The following is a 19419-nucleotide window of genomic DNA, read 5'->3' on the forward strand; positions in this document are numbered from 1 at the left end:
GCTTCACAAGATCCGATGAGAGATGTGGCCATGATCCTTCATGGAGCTATCTCGCAGGCATATGAGCAAGCAGACGATGCTCAAGAGAAATGGCCCCCAGACCCAATGGAATTGATTGTCCAAGATGGGGTGATTCCACATGTACTTCAACGGTTTCTGGGTCTGGTTTTGACAGGTAGCGAAACGGTTAAGACATCACGAGCTGAACGCATCATGCTCTCCATTGGCCAGGACATATGCCGAGCAGTAATTAATGGAAAGTGGAAGCTGCCTAAACACCATTGAGTTCTTCTCCTCAGACGACGACTTGGACAATGAAGTATAAAGAAACAATGTGGTTTCATGATAATGTTTTTTTTGTTTGTTCATGTTCAAATGGTTATTCTTGTAACAATGTATGTTTGATTACATTGATTAATGTTTCATGAATACTTACTTGGTTTTTTCTTTGTATGTAGTGATATTAATACCATATAAAATAGCGATACTATCTTATACAACAGCAGAATAAGGTCATTTGTTATGTACCTAGTTCAGAAAAATGTTGGAAATCAAATGTACGAAGCATTGAGTATAGAGTGGAATAATAAGGTGTTTTTCGGAAAATGGCATTCGGACAAATTCTTAATTTATCCTAAACTTACTCAGCTTACTGGTCTCTAACTGACGTAATTCTAAAAATGTTAATGGTGGATGACCTTCCATTTGAACTGTCCTCTCCTCTGGATTATATATACATTTTACACGAACTTCGACGCAAATCGTAGGCCTATATTCCCAAAGAATGCTGCAACAAAAATTCTAATAACATTTATCTAAAACACTCATTGACTGCTCATTAATTTTTCATTCACAATCAACTCATGAATCATATATTTGAAAAACGGCTGGAATGAATAGAAAAGGCACTAATAGAGGAGCGAACAACGTTTTGACCTTCTTCGGTCATCATCAGGTTCACAAAAAAAGTAAGGGAAACTAACTGGTAGCTGACCACATGTTTGAAGGCAATTGTGTAGTTGAGTGTAGGAATGTAGAGGGCGTGCTTAGATGTTGGATATATTTATTAATATAGGTATAAAGGTGTTCCATTTCATTTATATTGGTTTATTTTTAGCTTGAGTTGTTGTATAAGTAAGGCTTCTTTAATTTTGCATTTGTTTGTGTTTGTTTCTTTATTTAGTATTTAGGTGTTTTCTATGGTTATGTTGTGTTTATTTGATTTGCAGTGTTTGAAAACGTGTGAAGGTGACTTTTTGTGTTCTTTGAATCTGGTTTCCATTTTTTCTACTTGTTTCTCCAATATAGAAGTCGCGGCAGTTATCACATTGTATTTTATAAATAATGTTGGTGTGGTGTTTGTCAGTGTAGTTTTTACATAGTATAGACCTTAGTTTTGTGTCTGGTTTTTGAATAAATTTGGTATTAACTGGAATGCGATGTTTTGTTACTAGTTTTTGCCAAATGTTGGTTATTTTTTTGCTGATGTCAGGAATATATGGCATGCAGCAGTATATGGTTTCGTGATTTTGTTAAATCGAGTGGTGTATTTACTTTTATTAGTTAATTTTGCTTTTTGTCTAGGTGTGTGCGTATAATGATTTTTACGGTTTGTGGAGGAAACTTGTTTATGTTGATGAAATACTTTTTATTTTGTTTAATTCATCATTAATTTTATCTGGTAAACATAGTTTTATGGCTGTATTTATTTGGTTTTTTAGCATGTTCAGTTTTTGTTTTGTTTCAGCACAGTTTTATGGCTGTGTTTATTTGGTTTTTTAGTATGTTGAGTTTTTGTTTTGTTTCATGTGCTGAGTCCCAAGGAATGTATAGTCCAGTATGGGTGATTTTTCGGTGGATTCCTATTTTAAATTGTGTATCGGTTCTTGTAATTTTGAGGTTAAGAAATGATATTTGAAGAAATACTAAATTTTTGATACATACACAAATAATGTGTTAATAATAATTTATAATTATAAACATTTAAGCTGAACTAATAATATTTTCTTGCAGTAGCATTATATATTATTATAGAAATGTGTTAAATTACTTGATTTGCGACAATTTGTATTGACTACAGTTCTGAGTTAAGGAGAGTTGCATATTTTCAATAATTGAAGAGGATATTAAAAGGGTGTGGTCAGTTTGTTTGTTTTTGTAATTTTGCGCAAAGCTACTCGAAGGCTGTCTGCGCTTGCCCTCCCTAATTTAGCAGTGTAAGACTAGAGAGAGGCTAGTTGTCATAACCACTCACCGCCAATTCTTGGACTTCCCTTTTACCAACGAATAGTGGGATTGATCGAAACATTACAACGCCCCCACGGCTGTAAGAGCAAGCATGTTTGATGCGACGGGGATTCGAAACCGCGATCCTGAGATTACGAATCGAGCGTTGTAACCACCTGGCGATGCCGGGTCATGGTTGGTCAGAAAGGTATACTGTATCCGTATTACTTGCTATCTACATATAGCATGCTCTGTATCACTTGAACAGTTAACCAAATGAAAAAAAAAATTAGCAGAAAGCTTCTTTTCGAGAATGCATTATAGGAAAATGTTTCATTTTTTGCAATTCCTAAAATTTCATATCGATATTAACGTAACTATTTCAATTTCCATACGTGCTGAATGATCTTTCTGAGATAAAAAAATCTTATTAAGAACGAAAGTGTTTCTTTATGTGACAGAATTTCGCAAAAAAACGGGACTTCCTCCTTTGGCTGATTGAAATAAATATTAAGAAAAATAGGATGTGAAAGAAAAAACGCAAAGAGGGATGTGTTTGAGTTTGTTGTTGTTTGTTTATAATTATTTTTTCTTTTCATGTTTACATCACATACATGTATTATTTTATTGTACCTTGTAGAATAACTTGAATGGAATTCAACATCTCTCTTTTGACATTTCTTATGGAAATGGCAACTGAAAAAAAGCGCTCATTTCATGGCGGTCTTTTCTTTCGCTCAGTAAAATGGCAAGGAACGGTGGTATCCAGCGGAAATAATCCCCGCAGCTACTTACAAGCCTGAACCTTCTATTGCGCTGGGTGCATAAGTTGCATCGAAGCCCAAACATGTTTGCCAACAGTTCATTGCAGTCAGCCTCTTTTGTTTAAAAGCAAACACAATGGAAATTTTCTTTTGAAATAACAACGGTATAACAAAATACGATTGCAAACAGCCTAATAAACAATAATATTGTATCAACTCTGTCTTGACTGAGGGTATCTTTCATCATAAACTGAGGAAAAACGTGAACAGTAAAGTGTGATACACCAGAAAATGAGAAATACATATGGTAAGTTAAAGCATGAAACGTACATAGTGCACTGGTTGAAATACATAGTACAAGTTGTGATCTAGTTTAAGCGTATTTTTGTTTATCACAACTTGAAGAACTACTTCAGATACACTATCTATTTTCTTAGGAAAGTTGATTGATAGCTTACATGTTCCACTTTTTAGCCAGATTGATTAAAAGTAGAGCCAAATAAGGCCTAGTGACTAGTGTTCTGGACTGTCCACTTCCCACCTCCCAACCTCCAGAAAAGAAAAACAATCATTCTTCACACCTTGGAGTCGTGGATGTCTTATAAACATACAAATTTTATGTCTAGTTTATCACTTCAAAATTAAGGCCAAATAGTATATATAGCTCTTGTGTAACTTTGCGTTGAAACTCAACAAAAACGATTTAGAGTTTCAATTAATTTAAATATATTTAATACTTTAGTTTGGAGAAATTAGAAATATTATAATATTTGAGAAAATGTTGATCGAGTTTAAATATTGCACTGCATCTGTGTGAAGGGTTATTAAGTTTTAATTAACAAATAAAAACATACCATGGGCCCTTACATTGTGCTTACGACTCTATTACCAGTTGTGGCACACTGAGTGAATTATTAGCGTATAGCATTTGAAGGAAAAGTTCCGATTTTCGTAAAATAACTAAGAAACGTGATTTGCACTACTTTACATATATCAAATATTGATAAAGTGGACAGGAGATACAGTATTATCATATCAACACAAAAAGTACTTGGAACTGAAAACGGAATGTTTTCCATTATTTGCTAAAGGGTTTCCTCTTAATACAGCTTGGCATATGCGAAACAGGAAGTCCGGTATAAAACTGTCGTTCCACCTACTATACAGTGTATAAATGCTGCCGCTTTTCCTATATTTAGTGTTGTTTTTTTTGTTTTACTTTATTAGGTTTATTCTGGTATAGTAAACATAAGTGACATTTCACGTGACAAGCTCTTTTCTCCTATCTTGAGTAAAATGAAACTCTGCTTACGGAAAATATGTGTTGCTTCTCTTTTATTAACGAATAGGGGTAATGACCGTAACATTATAACACCCCCAAGGTTAAAAAGCGAACATATTTTCAAAAGAATAAGTGATAAGTATCAGGTGGTTTACATTTGTTGTGCGAGAAAAACAAAAAAATGTCCTAGTTATAGATTTTATTCTGAATACTAAATAATAACTACTTGTCTTCAACAATAAACCGAATATGATGGTTATCCTTCAAGAAGGGTATGAATATTTTGTTACTGATAACCAAGCAAAATGTTATCATTTTTATTGTTTTAAAACAAAATATTATTTTCGCATCTATAACTATCTGAAGGTTTATATTGTAGCATTCTCTTTTTCCTTAACGAAAGAGTTATTTAGTAAATGCTTATAGCGCTCGGCATTTTTAAGCACATAGAAAGGTGCATCATCATAAGTGAAAACGATTCTTCCCACCACTGTCTTAGTGTTATCAAACCATAGACCATTACGTATCAATGACTTGATATAAGTTAGGTTGTATTTCTCTGGGAAGTCGCCCCATCGGATTCCGTCATCATTTTGGGCAGAACGAAGTTTTATCTGAATGTCAGCAGGACTGAAGCACCAAGAACAATGCCAACCTGCATGGAATTCATTCGAACCTAAGAACCATGGATTGAGAGATGCATTATAGTTGTTGTTCGATGCTCTTCTATACGTTTCCCGCATATCCTGACGACGCAATTGGATTGCGTCGTTTTTCCATACTTCTTTTAATGCTTTAATGGTACAAACAGCTCTTATAAACGTTGTCTTTTGGAGTTGCTGCCAAAAGAAACCGTACAGGAACCATTTCAAGTTAAGAAAGATTGGTTCTGAATAACCATCATATTGTCTAAGAAATTCTAAGACTTCGGCTTTTGGAATTTCATCTGCATCATTCAAAACAAATAAATCATCGCTGTTAAGACCGCTGAGCTGTGATAGACCCTGTTGTCCTAAAAATGTCCGAAGATAATCATCAGCTGCCCAACCGTTTACTCGACCATCTTCTGGAAAATGATCCAAGAAAACATAGACAATCTTTTCTTGGAACTGCTGTAAAAAACCTTTCTGTAAGCTTTCAAATAATCGCAGAGGTTTTCCTTCACCTTTAGCAGTATAGTTGGACTCACACACAAGAAAAATATCCACCTTGTGGTGAAGTTCCCACACACGTATCTCGAATAATTCCAACTCGTTATTAATATTGATGGCGTTAATCACTCTTCGAGGTCTAGCCCTTTGTTTAAGTTGATCTCTGATCCAAGGAAATGTAGACTCTGAGAACGACTGAGGAAAACCACAGTCCTTTCCGTTCCAACCTCGTAAACAAACACAACTTCGATCATCGCCTTCTAGAGTCGTCTTTGTCAGATTAGTTCCCGCTATCAAACACGTTAAGTTTTGTGAAATTGTAACAAACCCACTTTTATGAAAGGTTACTAGTTTAAAATTTTCGACGTACAGTGGACTTATAAAGCTTCCAAATTTATAACTAATTTTTCTGGGTCTGGTGCTATTCTTCTGAAGAAATGAACTTTTTGGTGCGTGTTGATGTATAAACACACCGAAGAAGGTTAAAACGAGAAATACTCCCACCAGTCTTCTTTTCAACTTTTCTTTCACGAACTGATTTTTATTCCTGTAAAAGGGAAAGAAACATTGGCTTGAGATATCTATTTGGAAATAATGAGACATAAAAACCACGAAGAAGTAACTTTGATAAAAATGGTTATTTATATTTTCATTGTTCATATTAATATTCAAGAGCAGATATTTTCCAAATATTTTTTTTAGGTTATAATTGGTGGGTTAATTATCATTAAATTTTAAATAAACATCATTGTTAGAATTGAAACTACAACAATTGTTATGGTGTGGGCGTCATTTAGAAGCTGGCAAAGCGTGGTGTAATTAATCATATTTATCATAAAACACCATGTTAAGCTTATTATAGACCATTATGTATCAATAGTTTAATTTAAACTTAGTTGTATATCTTTGAAAAGTCACTCCATTAGATTCCGTGATCCTTCTGGACAGAACGAAGTTTTATCTGAATGCCAGTTAGATTGAAACGTTCACACCATAACAATTGTTGTTGTATCAAATAACTTATGTAAATATTATTTCGAACAGTTTTGTGTTCGTTATATCTCAGTGAGCCTGACGAGCTTTGGATCGACAGAAACGCGTAGGCGGTAATGGATATAACCAATATACTGTGGATGAGATATTATTATTATACACCCTCAAAGTTTTTGAAAGTCGAAGAGACCAGATTAGAAATATAGTGTTAAAACACAATAGGTCTAACGTAATACCTCATGACAAATATAGTTAATATTGTCGTAATTTCTTGGATATGTCGAACAGTGTGATTGGAATACTATTATTAATGGTGAACAGAGCCTCCGTTGGGGACACTGGTGAAGGATTATTAGGGGCGCACCATTGATGACCTAATAATTTGTGAAAAATATGTCAAATTGATATCGTACTCATATATTTCAAGACTATTTTTATTTAAATACAGCCCCTAACTCTAATTTTAAAATAGGAAACACTTATGATATCAGTTCGTTCAGTGGAACATAAGACTCATGTATAAAAGTATGGTTCCTTACAAAGATATGGTGTAAATGAAAATGAATGTATACTTTATATATTAGTACGTTCCACTTCTATATGTGTATAACAAATAGATGAAATAACACACGTAAGTGTCCAATATTTATGTGCATTAACAACAGTATATGAACATTTGAAATCAAGTTCAGCTCAAGTGCTCACATCAGTATTAATGAGCATAATGACCTCAATATGCTCAGCTGTTACCAAGTTCTTCAGTCTTGTTTTTATTATATTAAGCTTCGTAAAATACTTGTGATAGTTAACTTGAGTAATGGAGATTGCCAAAATAAGGTGATACACTCTGTGTAAGTTTTCATGTTCTTTTGAACGTACCACGAAGCACTCTAGCAACTTACACCATTAAACATCATCTGTACCTCTGGAAACTTTTGCACGAAGCAAACTCTTTGTGTTCTAGTCTATGGTCAGTTTGGGATGCATTAGTGGTGTCACCTACCTCAAGGAACACCTCTTCCAATGCAGCGTACTGATCATTAAAACTTTCATTTAGTTTTCGATTACCAACTTGGAAAATACTCCAGTTCAGATCTTATTTTTATAAGATCTAGGCGTGGGAGAGGATGACTAATCTCATTCCGTGAATCACGAAACAGGTCCATTTTTTGCTATGTCAATATAAATATTTGGCTCAGAACATTACGTTTAAGCACACAGTTGACCATGTTCTACGGATCGTTAAGTTAGACTTTCTATTGGTTGATCAAATTTCACGTTAAGAGTATAAATCCTCTATGTGATTGTATCACCTTCTACAAAGCTTGTTTTATCATACTTAGCGTATCGCTTTTTCTTCCTTCGAACAAACAATTCAGTTGACTTCACCAATTTCTTCAACATATGACATACCTGGCCAATAAATGCTGTTCAAAATTGCGTTTATTTTCTGATAAATTCGTCTGCACTCCATGTGGTCACATTGGAATTATACACTACTGTATTTGCCTCCATGTCTGAATTAAATCGAGCACACTTGTTTGAAGGCATTCTCATAAAGCTTTAATCTAATGAAAAATAGTAATAGATATGTGTGTGACCAAGAAAGCCTTCAGGATCCCTCTGGTCTTTGCTTTAATGGCAGCATCACATGACTTTCAAGCAGTAATATTACTGGACACTTGATCATGTCTGGGAAAACACTTTTCAAGTGGTTTGTAGGTGTCTCGAACACAGCTGATAATGCACCTGATTTTCCTGACGTTTCACCTATCGACTCAATTTTCTTCCGTTTTTTGGTTTTTTTGCCACCTAACTTGTTCTTAATTTCCTTTTTCCAGATATTCATTCACGCGTAGAAATATTTGGAGAAATCTGAGGCATTTTGCTACAGATAGAATAAAGACATTACTGCAACACACATCTTTCTTGAGTCTATCACAGCTAAACTGGTACATGTGAATAGCGATACACGTTTGTCTCTATGGCAGAAACTGGTACATGTGAATAGCGATACACGTTTGTCTCTATGGCAGAAGAAAGCTTTACCTAAAAGCCATTGCAAGTTGCTGTTCGAAACACGCTTGTCGATATTGTTGTAGTCTCCAAATACGCTTCTTGCTAGATCCAATAGTCCTCGCCCACTACCATTATAGCCGAGGAAGGAGACTAAAGCTTGCAGTCTTTTTAATTACTTTCCTACCAAGCACATACCAGACTACCACAGCACACTATCAGTTGTAGTGACATCGTGTGTGGAATCAATCTGTACTGAGAACATATCAGCATTTTTAACTTCATCTGATATAACTTAATGAATCTTATTCTTTATTAGAAATAACAGCTTGTTGACTGTTGTTTTACTGCTGAAATTGATCTGGACTTTTTGAGTTTCTTGGAATTACTAATGACTTTGTTCAAAACTTTTAGAATGGCATGTCTTACTGACTCAGAGGTTTTATCAGCTCCAACAAAATACCGTGATTTACCTCATCTGTTTCCAACTCGTGTGCAACTTCACCTCTTGTGCTCTAAATGGAAAACTAAGCTTTCCAATGATCCAGATAACAGCAATATTTCTATCAACAATTTTACGACTTTCCTAAACTTCAAGCTTTTGTTTATTAGACAACGTGTCATATACATAGGTCAAAATGTCTCCACCCTTCATATTCAGCGCATGTTCTTTACAGTTTTGCATGTATCCCTTAGGTTCTTCGTGCTACCCTACAGAGTACACGTTCACAAACATGGCGCTTGTCACTGCATCCACGCACACATAAAAAACTGGTTTTATTGTTTGGAAAAACTTAAAGAAACAGTAGATGAAAGCTTTTGTTGATGACTTATAAAAGAGACATTGTCTTTTAATATTTTTATTACCAACTATTTTCAGTAGTATATATCCGGATTGAATGAAATATTTTTAAATAGTTCAACCGGATGTCTAACAAAACATTTTCTGTGCATATCATGGCTTGATGGTTTAAAAAAAAGTTCATGCCACCAGAGATTTTATTTCATACTATCTCTGTGTTGTGGTTGTTGCTGTAATGTCGTCATAGCCTTTGTTCTTGAAAAGGTCGCATAGTTTCTAGAGTGTTTTCACGGTCAATTATTGTCTGACCTGTTGTTTATTTTGAGATGTCCAATATGAGAGGAGATTTTATATCAAATAAGTGAATAGATGTGATAGTGTCTTTGTATCTTGTAAAAATCAAATTTGTGACATCATCATATAGGAATAACTTACACATCATTCTTATAACAGTAATTCGTCTTATTATAATTAAAAAATTAGAAGTCAAAGCTACACGAGGGCTATCTGCACTATCCGTATCTGCAGTGTAAGACTGGAGGGAAGGTATATAGTCATCACCAACCTACTGCCAACTCTTGGACTACTCCTACTCCTTTAGCAATGAATAGTGGGACTGACCGCAGATATAACGTCCCCACGGGTGAAAGAGCGAACATGTTTGGTGAAAAGAGGATTCAAACCCGCGACCCTCAAGTTGCGAATTGAATGATACCAGCAAACTATGCGATGTTACACCATGGCATTATCAACCAGATTTGTACTGACCACTTAGACTGGTCATCAACCCCCTCATGCCACTTGTCATAAGGCGTTAAGTGTTTTAATACAACTAATCAAATGTGCGCGCGCAACAGAAGTGAATTTCTTTCGTACATCATCGTGATAACATTTTACTTGTTTAAATATATATATCAATGTACATAATTCATAAACGTGTATAAAATATTCATAACGAGAGTAAAAAAAAAACAAAATTATAAAGACAGGAGACTCCATTTTTCCCTTCTTCATTTCCTCATGAAATGGTTCCGAAACTTTGACCGATCAACAGCAAACCCTATACTAAGCAATCAGCTTGTTATATGAAAGTTCATTATACACTCTACTGGCCAGCTTGCGTGCAAAATGGTTATTTATACATAGTTGAAATATCAGAAAAATTTTGCCGAGGAAATCTGCCAACAGTATTACCAGGCACAAAAAGCTCATTACTCATAATATAATAATTGTAAGTTGAATTTATGACAGTGCACAATCATGCCATTGTACAACGTGAAGACCAACACATTACTGTTTCTTGTAGTAGTTGCAGCTGGCAATTTTAACATATTTTTGATGGAAAAAAATCATTCTTCTGTCAGGTAGGCTTGTAATAAATAAATATCACTAAAACTACCCGTATTACTTCATTGTTATAAAACAACAATGTAATCAAACTTTTTGTTTTTGCATTTCCCGCAAAGCTACCTAAGGGCTATGTGTGCTAGCCTTCTCTAATTTAGCAGTATAAGACTAGAGGGAAAGCAGCATGTCACTACCATACACCGCTAACTCTTGGACTAGTCTTTTACCAGCGCATAGTGAGCTTTACCTTCACATTATAACGCCCCCACGGCTGAAAGGGCGAGCATGTCTGGTGTGATGAGGATTCGAACCTGCGACCCCTATATTACAACTTGAGCGCCCTAGCATAGCCAGGTGGTTAGGACGCTCGAGTTGTAATCTGAAGTTAGCAGGTTGCAAAAGAAAATCTAATTGATTAATCAAATATCAGTTGATCAGTGGTGTGTCCACTGCTAAATTAACTGTTTGAATACTCTAAAAATTACAGGCTCTTTATGTTGCCACTCAAGTTTTTTTCCAGAAATCAACTACGTATGCAGCTTATAAATTCATGAGAGCGAAAATGGAGAAACCTCTACGGACAATATCTCCATACTAGAATTTGTTTTTACTTATGATTCATTAATCAATTAAATGTTCTAAGGTTACCATTATTATTGGCAAACGGATTACTTATAAAGTATGAAAATAAAGCGTTATTCAAGAACTGCTGCATTCATTCCTTATCATTACAAATACTAAATTTTAAAAATAAATTTTCATGTAGAACATACGCTACAGTAGTTGCTTTGTTAAACCCAAAAATTGCTTACTTTTCCTACAGTAAAGTAATTATTTTCTTAATTCACAAAAGTGTTTTATTTTTCACACCCTCCAGTAATTACTTTAACTCCAAAAATGCCTTATTTTTCATACACTAGAGTAATTGCTTTGTCAATTCCACTAAAATGTTTTATTTTCCATACACTGTACTAATTGCTTTGTAAACTCCAAAAATGCATTATTTCTCAATCACTACAGTAATTGCTTTATTAACTAAAAAAATGTCTTATATTTCATACACTGCAGTAACTACTTTGTTCACTCCACATAAACGGCTTATTTTCCATACACTATAGAAATTGCTTTTAATAACTGCAATAAAATGTCTCGTTTTTCATACGCTACAGTAATTGTTATGTTAACTTCACAGAAATGTCTTATTTTACGTCCATACAGTGTTTGATTTGTTAACTCCAAAAATGCCTTATTTTAAATACACTACATTTAAAATACTTGTTTTTTAAACAACAAAAAACATTGTTGTTTTTGTGCTGTGTAAATGTTAACAGTTACTTTGTTAACTCAAAAATGCCTCATTTTTCATACTCTACAGTAGTTGCAATGTTAAATCCAAAAAAAGTTTTATTTTCATACAATACAGTAATTGCTTTGTTAAATCAAAAATGTCTTATTTTTCGTACACTACAATACTTGCTTTATTAAATCCAAGAAAATGTCTTATTTTTCACACACTCCAATAATGGCTTTCTTAACTCCAAAAATACCCAATTTCTCATACACTACAGTAATTGACTTGTTAATTACACAAACATGTTCTATTTTCATACACTACAGTTATTGCTTCGTTAACGCCATTGAAATGTTTTCTTTTTCATACACTGCAGTAATTGGTTTATTAATAACACATTGCATTGTTCACTTTAAAAATGCCCTTTTTATGTACCGTACAGTAATTGCATTGTTAACTCCACAAAAATGTCTTATTTATCATACACTGCGGTAATTGCTTTTTTAACTATAAGAAGTACCTTATTTTTCATACATTACAATAATTTCCTTGTTAACTCCACAAAAAATATCTTATTTTTCATACACTACAGTAACTGCTTTGTTAGCTTCTCAAAAATGTCTTCTTTTTCATGCCCTTCAGCAATTTCTTTGGTAACGTCATAAAATCCCTTATTTCTTAAAGGTGAATTTTACAGAAAAAAAAAGAGAACTTTGCAGTCAAAAGAACTACTCATACTGATTGATTTTGCAGGTTCACATTTTTTATAAAACATATGTGCTAATAAATGAAAAATAGAACTTGGTGCAGAAAGAGCCCTTTCCGAGCGGCAATCCAAACGTGTTAGTTTTAACGTTTGCCGCTAGGAAAAGTACTCTGACGTAATAGTTGCCAAACAAACCGCCAACGCCAGTGCGTTTAATGTAATTAAACATGGCCAGTGCATACGGAGAAACAGAGGCGGAGTCTGTTTTAACTTTGTTCTCTGAACAGTGTTGAGTAGCGCCATATCAATTCGAACCTACTCTGAACGAACCTAGAACAGTTACTTTTGACACAGATCTGACAAGTTCTAGTGATGAGGACAGTTCCACGAGTGAGAGTAGCGGAACTGTGAGTGATACTGAAGAAATAAGATTATATATTAAAACAACATGCTTTATGAGGTTTATGAGATTTACATTTAATATGACAATGTCAAAGTACTGTGTTAAGATTAATTTTATTATGATGAGTTATGGAAATATGTTATAAAGTTTATATTTGATTGTTTACAAGTCTACAATGCTTTTTTAAATACATAACATGTACTTGATTACTTCACATGTTCAAGACATAGTCTTATTTCAATTTATCTTGAAATGTTAAATTTGAAAAATGGTATTCTTCAAACTTTTCCATATGTAAAAATGATACAAAAACATCTATCAGCTTTTAAACTTGGAATATACTCTATTTGGGATAGATTTGTCCACTGTCTAGACTAGGAAATCAAGGTTTCACTGACTTTCAGGTGCCACAAATGCAAAACACACTTATGAACGTGAAATGTGTATGTCTTGTTACATTCTTCAAAAACTTGTACTTTTTAAATTATTATATTATACTAGTTATTGTTTATCGCTTTATACTGCACACATACCTTTAAGTTTGTTTTTTTCGTTATGGCAAGGGATGGCTTCAGAGGGGTGGAACCTGTACGCTGCAGGCTGAGATCAGTCCTTAGCTCTACACAAGGAAAGATGGTGGGGACGATCCTGTCTACTGCCGATGTTTTTTTCAGTCTCAACCTGCCTGGCTTGAAACCCACGAAATTCAAAACAGTGGGATCCGACACAAAACATGAGCGTTCAAAGTGATCTTGACAAAGCTTTTCATGGTGTGAAGGAATCCAGTTCTTCCTATTGACCATCTGCACCCACTGTCGCTACCTTGCCGGTTCCTTCTCATTGCACGGAAATGAAAAGAAGCTTTTGCCCGATGCCGAACCGTTTTTACAGACATAAGCAACGCAGTAAACCATGTTATGATAAAACAAACATAAAGTAGCAATATCAAGACAAAAAATAGTCTCACAAAGTATGTAATCCGAAAAAAGCACCGATAGGTTTACATAAAACACCAGCACTGAAAGGAACAAAATGGTCGGCGCGCAACGAAGCGTGATTGGCAACTGTTACGTCATAGTTGTAAAACGTTACGGAAACAGCCGAACGACCAAGAGGAACTTGAGTTCGATGACCCGCAAATTTTATTTCATTTTTTACTCAAAAACTAAAGTGTTTAAAAATATGGCAACCACACAGGAATTATACCTAACCAAAGTACAGTTTCTGAGGCAATTATTAAATTTGTTGAAAATTCACCTTTAAGCACTACAGTAATTGTTTTGTCCACTCAAAAATGCCATATTTTTCATACTCTACAGTAACTGCTTTGTTACCTCTAAGAAAATGTCTTATTTTTCATACACTACAGTAATTTTTTGTAATTCTACAAAAATATTTTATTTTTCACACAATTCAGCAATTACTTTAACTACAGAAAGGCCTTAATTTTTATGCACTACTGTAATTGCTTTGTTAACTCCACAGGAATATTTTAATGTTCATAGAGTACTTTCATTGTCTTATCTCCTAAAAAATGTATTATTTTTCATACACAGCAGTAATTGCTTAATGAACTCCAAAAATGTCTTTTTTTTTTCATACACTACAGTAGTTGCTTTGCTAACTCAAAAAAATGCCTTATTTTTCATCCAAGGCTCATACGTTTCTTAAGACCGTTAAAAATTCCTTTCATCTTTATCTCGTGTAGTTGTGGAAGCGTTTCATTATTATTGTTCTATATATCTATTATGATTTCAAAAATATGGAAGTAAATCATGATAATGTCAACTAGAAACAAGGTCGTTAAAACACTTAAAATAAAAATAATCCCAATGCGAAAGTTATTTTCTGTTTATATTTTTACTTTGCCTGTATTTGAGAAAAGTATCTACGTTCCTTCAATAGTTTTCTTAACAAATATTAGTTCATTCACACTTATGCAGTAGACTAGATACTCTTGCGTTCATTTAATTGTTTGTGAGCTCACAGTTAATAAAATGTTATTTATTTATCTATTTTTCACAACTGATAATATAAAATTTTAAGTCATGCTTATCTTTAATTTATTTTATCAGTGCTTTGTTTCAGAGTTATGCGTGTATGTGTTTTCTTATTGCAAATCCACATCGAGCTATCTGCTGAGCCCAGCGAGGAGAAGCGAACTCCTGATTTTAGCGTTGTAAAGCAGTAGACTTACTGCTGTACTAGAGAGGGACGGAGTTATGCACAATTATATAAATATGGGGAAAAAAAAACATGAAATTTGTTGAGTATACTTTGTATCTTTCTATACGGATCTTTTAAATAATATTGTTAAAAAAAAGTTTTGACTAAAGGTTTAACACTTTAAACACTAGCTAAAACAAATCGATCAGATATTTGATGTTTCCCATTTGTGTAGCGTCTTTTGTCACACATGAAATAAATGGATGGCCATTTAAAAATGCTGACCAGGAATGGGGGGAGACAACCAGTCAGAAATACCCAACGTCTACAAGGCTATTATTGTTTGTTTGTAATTTAGCACAAAGTTACAAAATGGGCTATCTATGCTCTGCCCACCATGGGTATCAAAGCCCAGTTTCTAGCGTTCTAAGTCCGCAAGCATACTGCTGTGCCATTTGTGAGCCCTGTTATCCGAATCGGACATTAAATTCTTTGAAATGCTAATTGTATGTACAAAATACTACTTTTCAAAGTTACAACATAAAGGTCCAAAGATGGTGAAGCACTAGAAATCAATAGGCCTAAAATTTCTCACAGAAAGATCGTAAAAATCTGAAATGTTTCCCTCACCCACACCCTTCTTCATTTGTTCGTATCAGAATAACTGACCACTAAAGAGAGCTGTGATTGTTTGTTTTTATTTCGCACAAAGCTACTTGAGGGCTATCTGCGCTAGCCGTCCATAATTTAGCAGTGTAAGACTAGAGGGAAGGTAGCTAGTCATCACCACCCACCGCCAACTCTTGGGCTATTCTTTTACCAACGAATAGTGGGATTGACCGTCACATTATAACGCCCACACGGCTGAAAGGGCGAACATGTTTGGTGCGACCGGGATTCGAACTCGCGACCCTCGGATTACGAGTCGAACGCCTTAACACACTTAGCCATACAAGAGAGCTGTTATTGACGAAAGGCCTCCTAGACGGCAATTTGTGGTACACAAAAGCTGGATCTGAAATGCTATTCTTACTCACCTCGGATTTTGAATACGAAATGAGAAAATTAAGAGAGACGTGTAAAAAAATCAGTTGCAGTTTGGGTGAGTTTGATCCCAAATTTTAGGAATATTAAAATTATCTGAACATTATTCAATATATACTTATTCAATAACACAACTCATCATTTTTTATACAAAACTGTTAACCCTAAATTTCACATTTCAGTGTTAGTGTATTCCCATCGTACAACACAATAACACTGGGTGTATTTTAACAGAAATGCAGGCACAGTATATATTATATTATATATATATATATTCCAGTGTTTCTACTCTAGATTTGGGACAAGTTGATGTACTTACTAAGGGTAAACCACACATAATTATACCACTTACACGGCTTTGTGTGTTTAGAATGCTAAAAAGAGAGAATTTGTTGTATAAATTCGCGCCAAATGAAACAAACCACTTGTATGAGAAAATAAACAAGCAAGACTGGAAAATACTTTGCAATAATAAAGTGAACTCACTATAAAAATGGCAAACGTTACCATAATAAGTAACATTTCGTAAAATAAAAATCCACTAAATATCATCAGAGGACGTGTTATTTTTTACAGATTATACAATTTAATGGGTTTAAAAGAAAACCGGATTTATTATGAAAATCCATAAATAGTGTAATGTTTCACAGCATATAAAACATGTTAAATTAAGTCTACCCGACAGTGGGATTGCTGTTTCTCCAAATCTCTCTTTGTTAGATATAATGAAATAAAATTGTTTGTTTTTAGAGCAAAGCCACGTTCGATCATCTAATGCGTCCATCACTGGGAATCAAACCCTGGGTTTGAGTTTTTTTAGTTAGTACAATTGCCTCTGTCCTGTGGGGATACATAATCAAAAGTAATGGTTCTTAATGTATTATATTCGCTTGCTCATACTCAATTGAGGCCTAACATAGCCTGCAAGTAGGAGCGATTGATTTGTATCTGTGGGTCTTGAGTTTCAATCATCTTCACACCAAACATACTCGTCCTTTCAGCCGTGGAAGTTTCATGATATGACGACGAATCTCACTATTTGTTGGTAAAAGAATAGCCTAAAAGCTGGGGGTGGGCTGAGTAGCTGCCACCCCTCTCATTTATCACTGCTAAATTAGGGACAGCTCGCGCACATAACTCCGGTGTGGCTTTGCATGAATTTCATAACAAGCCAATCAAGCATAATCTGGAACATTTCACAATCCCTGAGTATAAAAACTTCATTTTAAACTGAAAATTATTATCTTAATTGATTGAGATGCGGATTGGCCTCATGGTAGAGCTCCAAATTTCGGAGCTGGCGTATTGAGTTTTAATCTCTGCAATACCACAAAATATTCCCTGCACTTTAAGCTATGCGTGCTTTATAGAAGAGACAGATAATCCCTCAGGGGTAGTCAGCGGATGATAGAGTGCTACTTATGGGCGCCTTTCCTCTGGCCAGTATTTCAAAATTAGGACGGCTACAATAGCCTTAACAGTTTTGTTACAAACGGAAAATATACATCGTTATCCTAACTAATTAATTTCAGGTCTCTGTTTAAAAATGTGTAAAGACATTGCTTCGGGCCTTCACTTTTTCTGGAACACGTTACTGCTAACGGATCCGTTTGTTCCACAGCTGACATTATCTTTGATTCTGGATCAGTAACAGTCAAACACCTAACTGGAATTCTGTGGGTATAAACTTTTAAAAACAAATTTAACAACTTATTTTAGATTTTTGTACTTACACCAATATCGTGTTAAAACTGTGCATTTCTCCCCTTCTGACTGAAAAAGAATCTGAATTGGCTATGAACTTCAATACACAGTTACTACGATTTGAAATGTTAGCATGTATAAGCAAACATTTTATTCACAAGCCAGATGGAATAAGAGAACACCTGCCATGCAAAATATGTTACGCCACAAAACGCTGCTAATATGTATACCTCTTTCTACCAATAGATACTTCGAGCACGTGACAAGGCTGTCAGCTCAGTATACGTATAATTATCTTGTTTTGTCTCCCAACATATATTTAACGTGCTACAGATGTTATGTTACGGATGTAAAATAGAGAGTAGGAAGTACATCAATTTAGTGAGGCGTAACTTGTTAAACACAAAATTCAAATATTGAAATACAGTTTGGAAGTAAATGATAAATGCTACAAAATAGTGTGTTTTCTAATACGATGATTTAAAATTCGTAAAATATAATCTAACCGTATTTTGCGGCTTATAAGACGCGCCAAATTTTGGAATGCAATATTCAGGAAAAGAACAAATGTTGGAGACAGAATACCAAATAATATTTACACCAACAAAACCTAAGCTTATGTGTTTTATTAAAATAAACATCTATGATTAGCAATATTTTTATTACCCAGACGATAATGTTTAATCATAAAAATACATAGATAACACCAATACTGAAATAAGGGCTAAAACAGAACAACAGTTTTGGAAATAATGGAAAAACAGATTTAATTCCTCAGTTATCTTCGAACCCAGAAATATGGCCACTTTTGTCATGTTTTCGACAATCACTACCACTCATCGATATCATCAGAATCAACAATGCTGTCTCTTCACTCGTAACGAAGATCATCTTCTGTACCATCCATTGTATTAGTGATACCACATTTCTTGAAGGACTTAATTACTGTCTCTGTCTTAGCTACTTTCCGAGCAGTTTGAACCACGTGACACACACGTGCAATAGTCGGTTGTTGCTTTTTTTTTTGTACAGCCACTGGGTTTTAATCCACTTAGGCCCTTCATCCATTCCATTTTTCCTTCATAAAAGCTTTGAAGGGCTTATTAATCGATACATACAATGGTTGTAGTTGGGATGTCATATCTCCTGAAATGACAGCAATTTGAGTTTTCAGTTGCTGTACTTTTTTATTCGATGCCTCGATTTTATGAGACCTAAACTGGTCCAACACTAAACAAAGCTGGTTGCCTAAACCATCCACCAGATCTCCTTTTGCAGAATTTTTCAAGCCAAAGTTTGACTCGTTCTTCCTCCATCCACCCTTTCTGGTGAACGTGAGCAAAATTTCCTGCTGGAATTTTGTCCTTTGGCAGAGTTTTTTGTTTGTTTGTTTAAAAATCAGAAATAACAAGAGTTTGATTCCATCAGTACAGCATGATATAACTACTGCATAGTGACTTTTTACACTCCTATATATCTTAATAGTCACGGTTTTTGTTACTATCAGGTCATCCCTTAAATAAT

At 34.5% G+C, this 19419-nt stretch overlaps 1 protein-coding gene across 1 annotated transcript; it reads right to left on the bottom strand.

Annotated features, from left to right (window-relative positions):
- Window positions 1–4381: 4381 nt before the first annotated feature.
- LOC143252364 (beta-1,4-mannosyl-glycoprotein 4-beta-N-acetylglucosaminyltransferase-like) lies at window positions 4382–18048 on the bottom strand. Its single transcript, XM_076504365.1, has 2 exons — window positions 17925–18048; window positions 4382–5970 (listed from the first exon to the last, which is right to left on the bottom strand). Exons 1-2 carry the CDS (start codon window positions 17948–17950, stop codon window positions 4641–4643), a joined length of 1356 nt encoding a protein of 451 aa, XP_076360480.1. The 5' UTR covers window positions 17951–18048; the 3' UTR covers window positions 4382–4640.
- Window positions 18049–19419: the final 1371 nt, after the last annotated feature.

This window comes from Tachypleus tridentatus, chromosome 6, assembly GCF_004210375.1.
Source record: "Tachypleus tridentatus isolate NWPU-2018 chromosome 6, ASM421037v1, whole genome shotgun sequence".
NCBI classification, from domain to species: domain Eukaryota; kingdom Metazoa; phylum Arthropoda; class Merostomata; order Xiphosura; family Limulidae; genus Tachypleus; species Tachypleus tridentatus.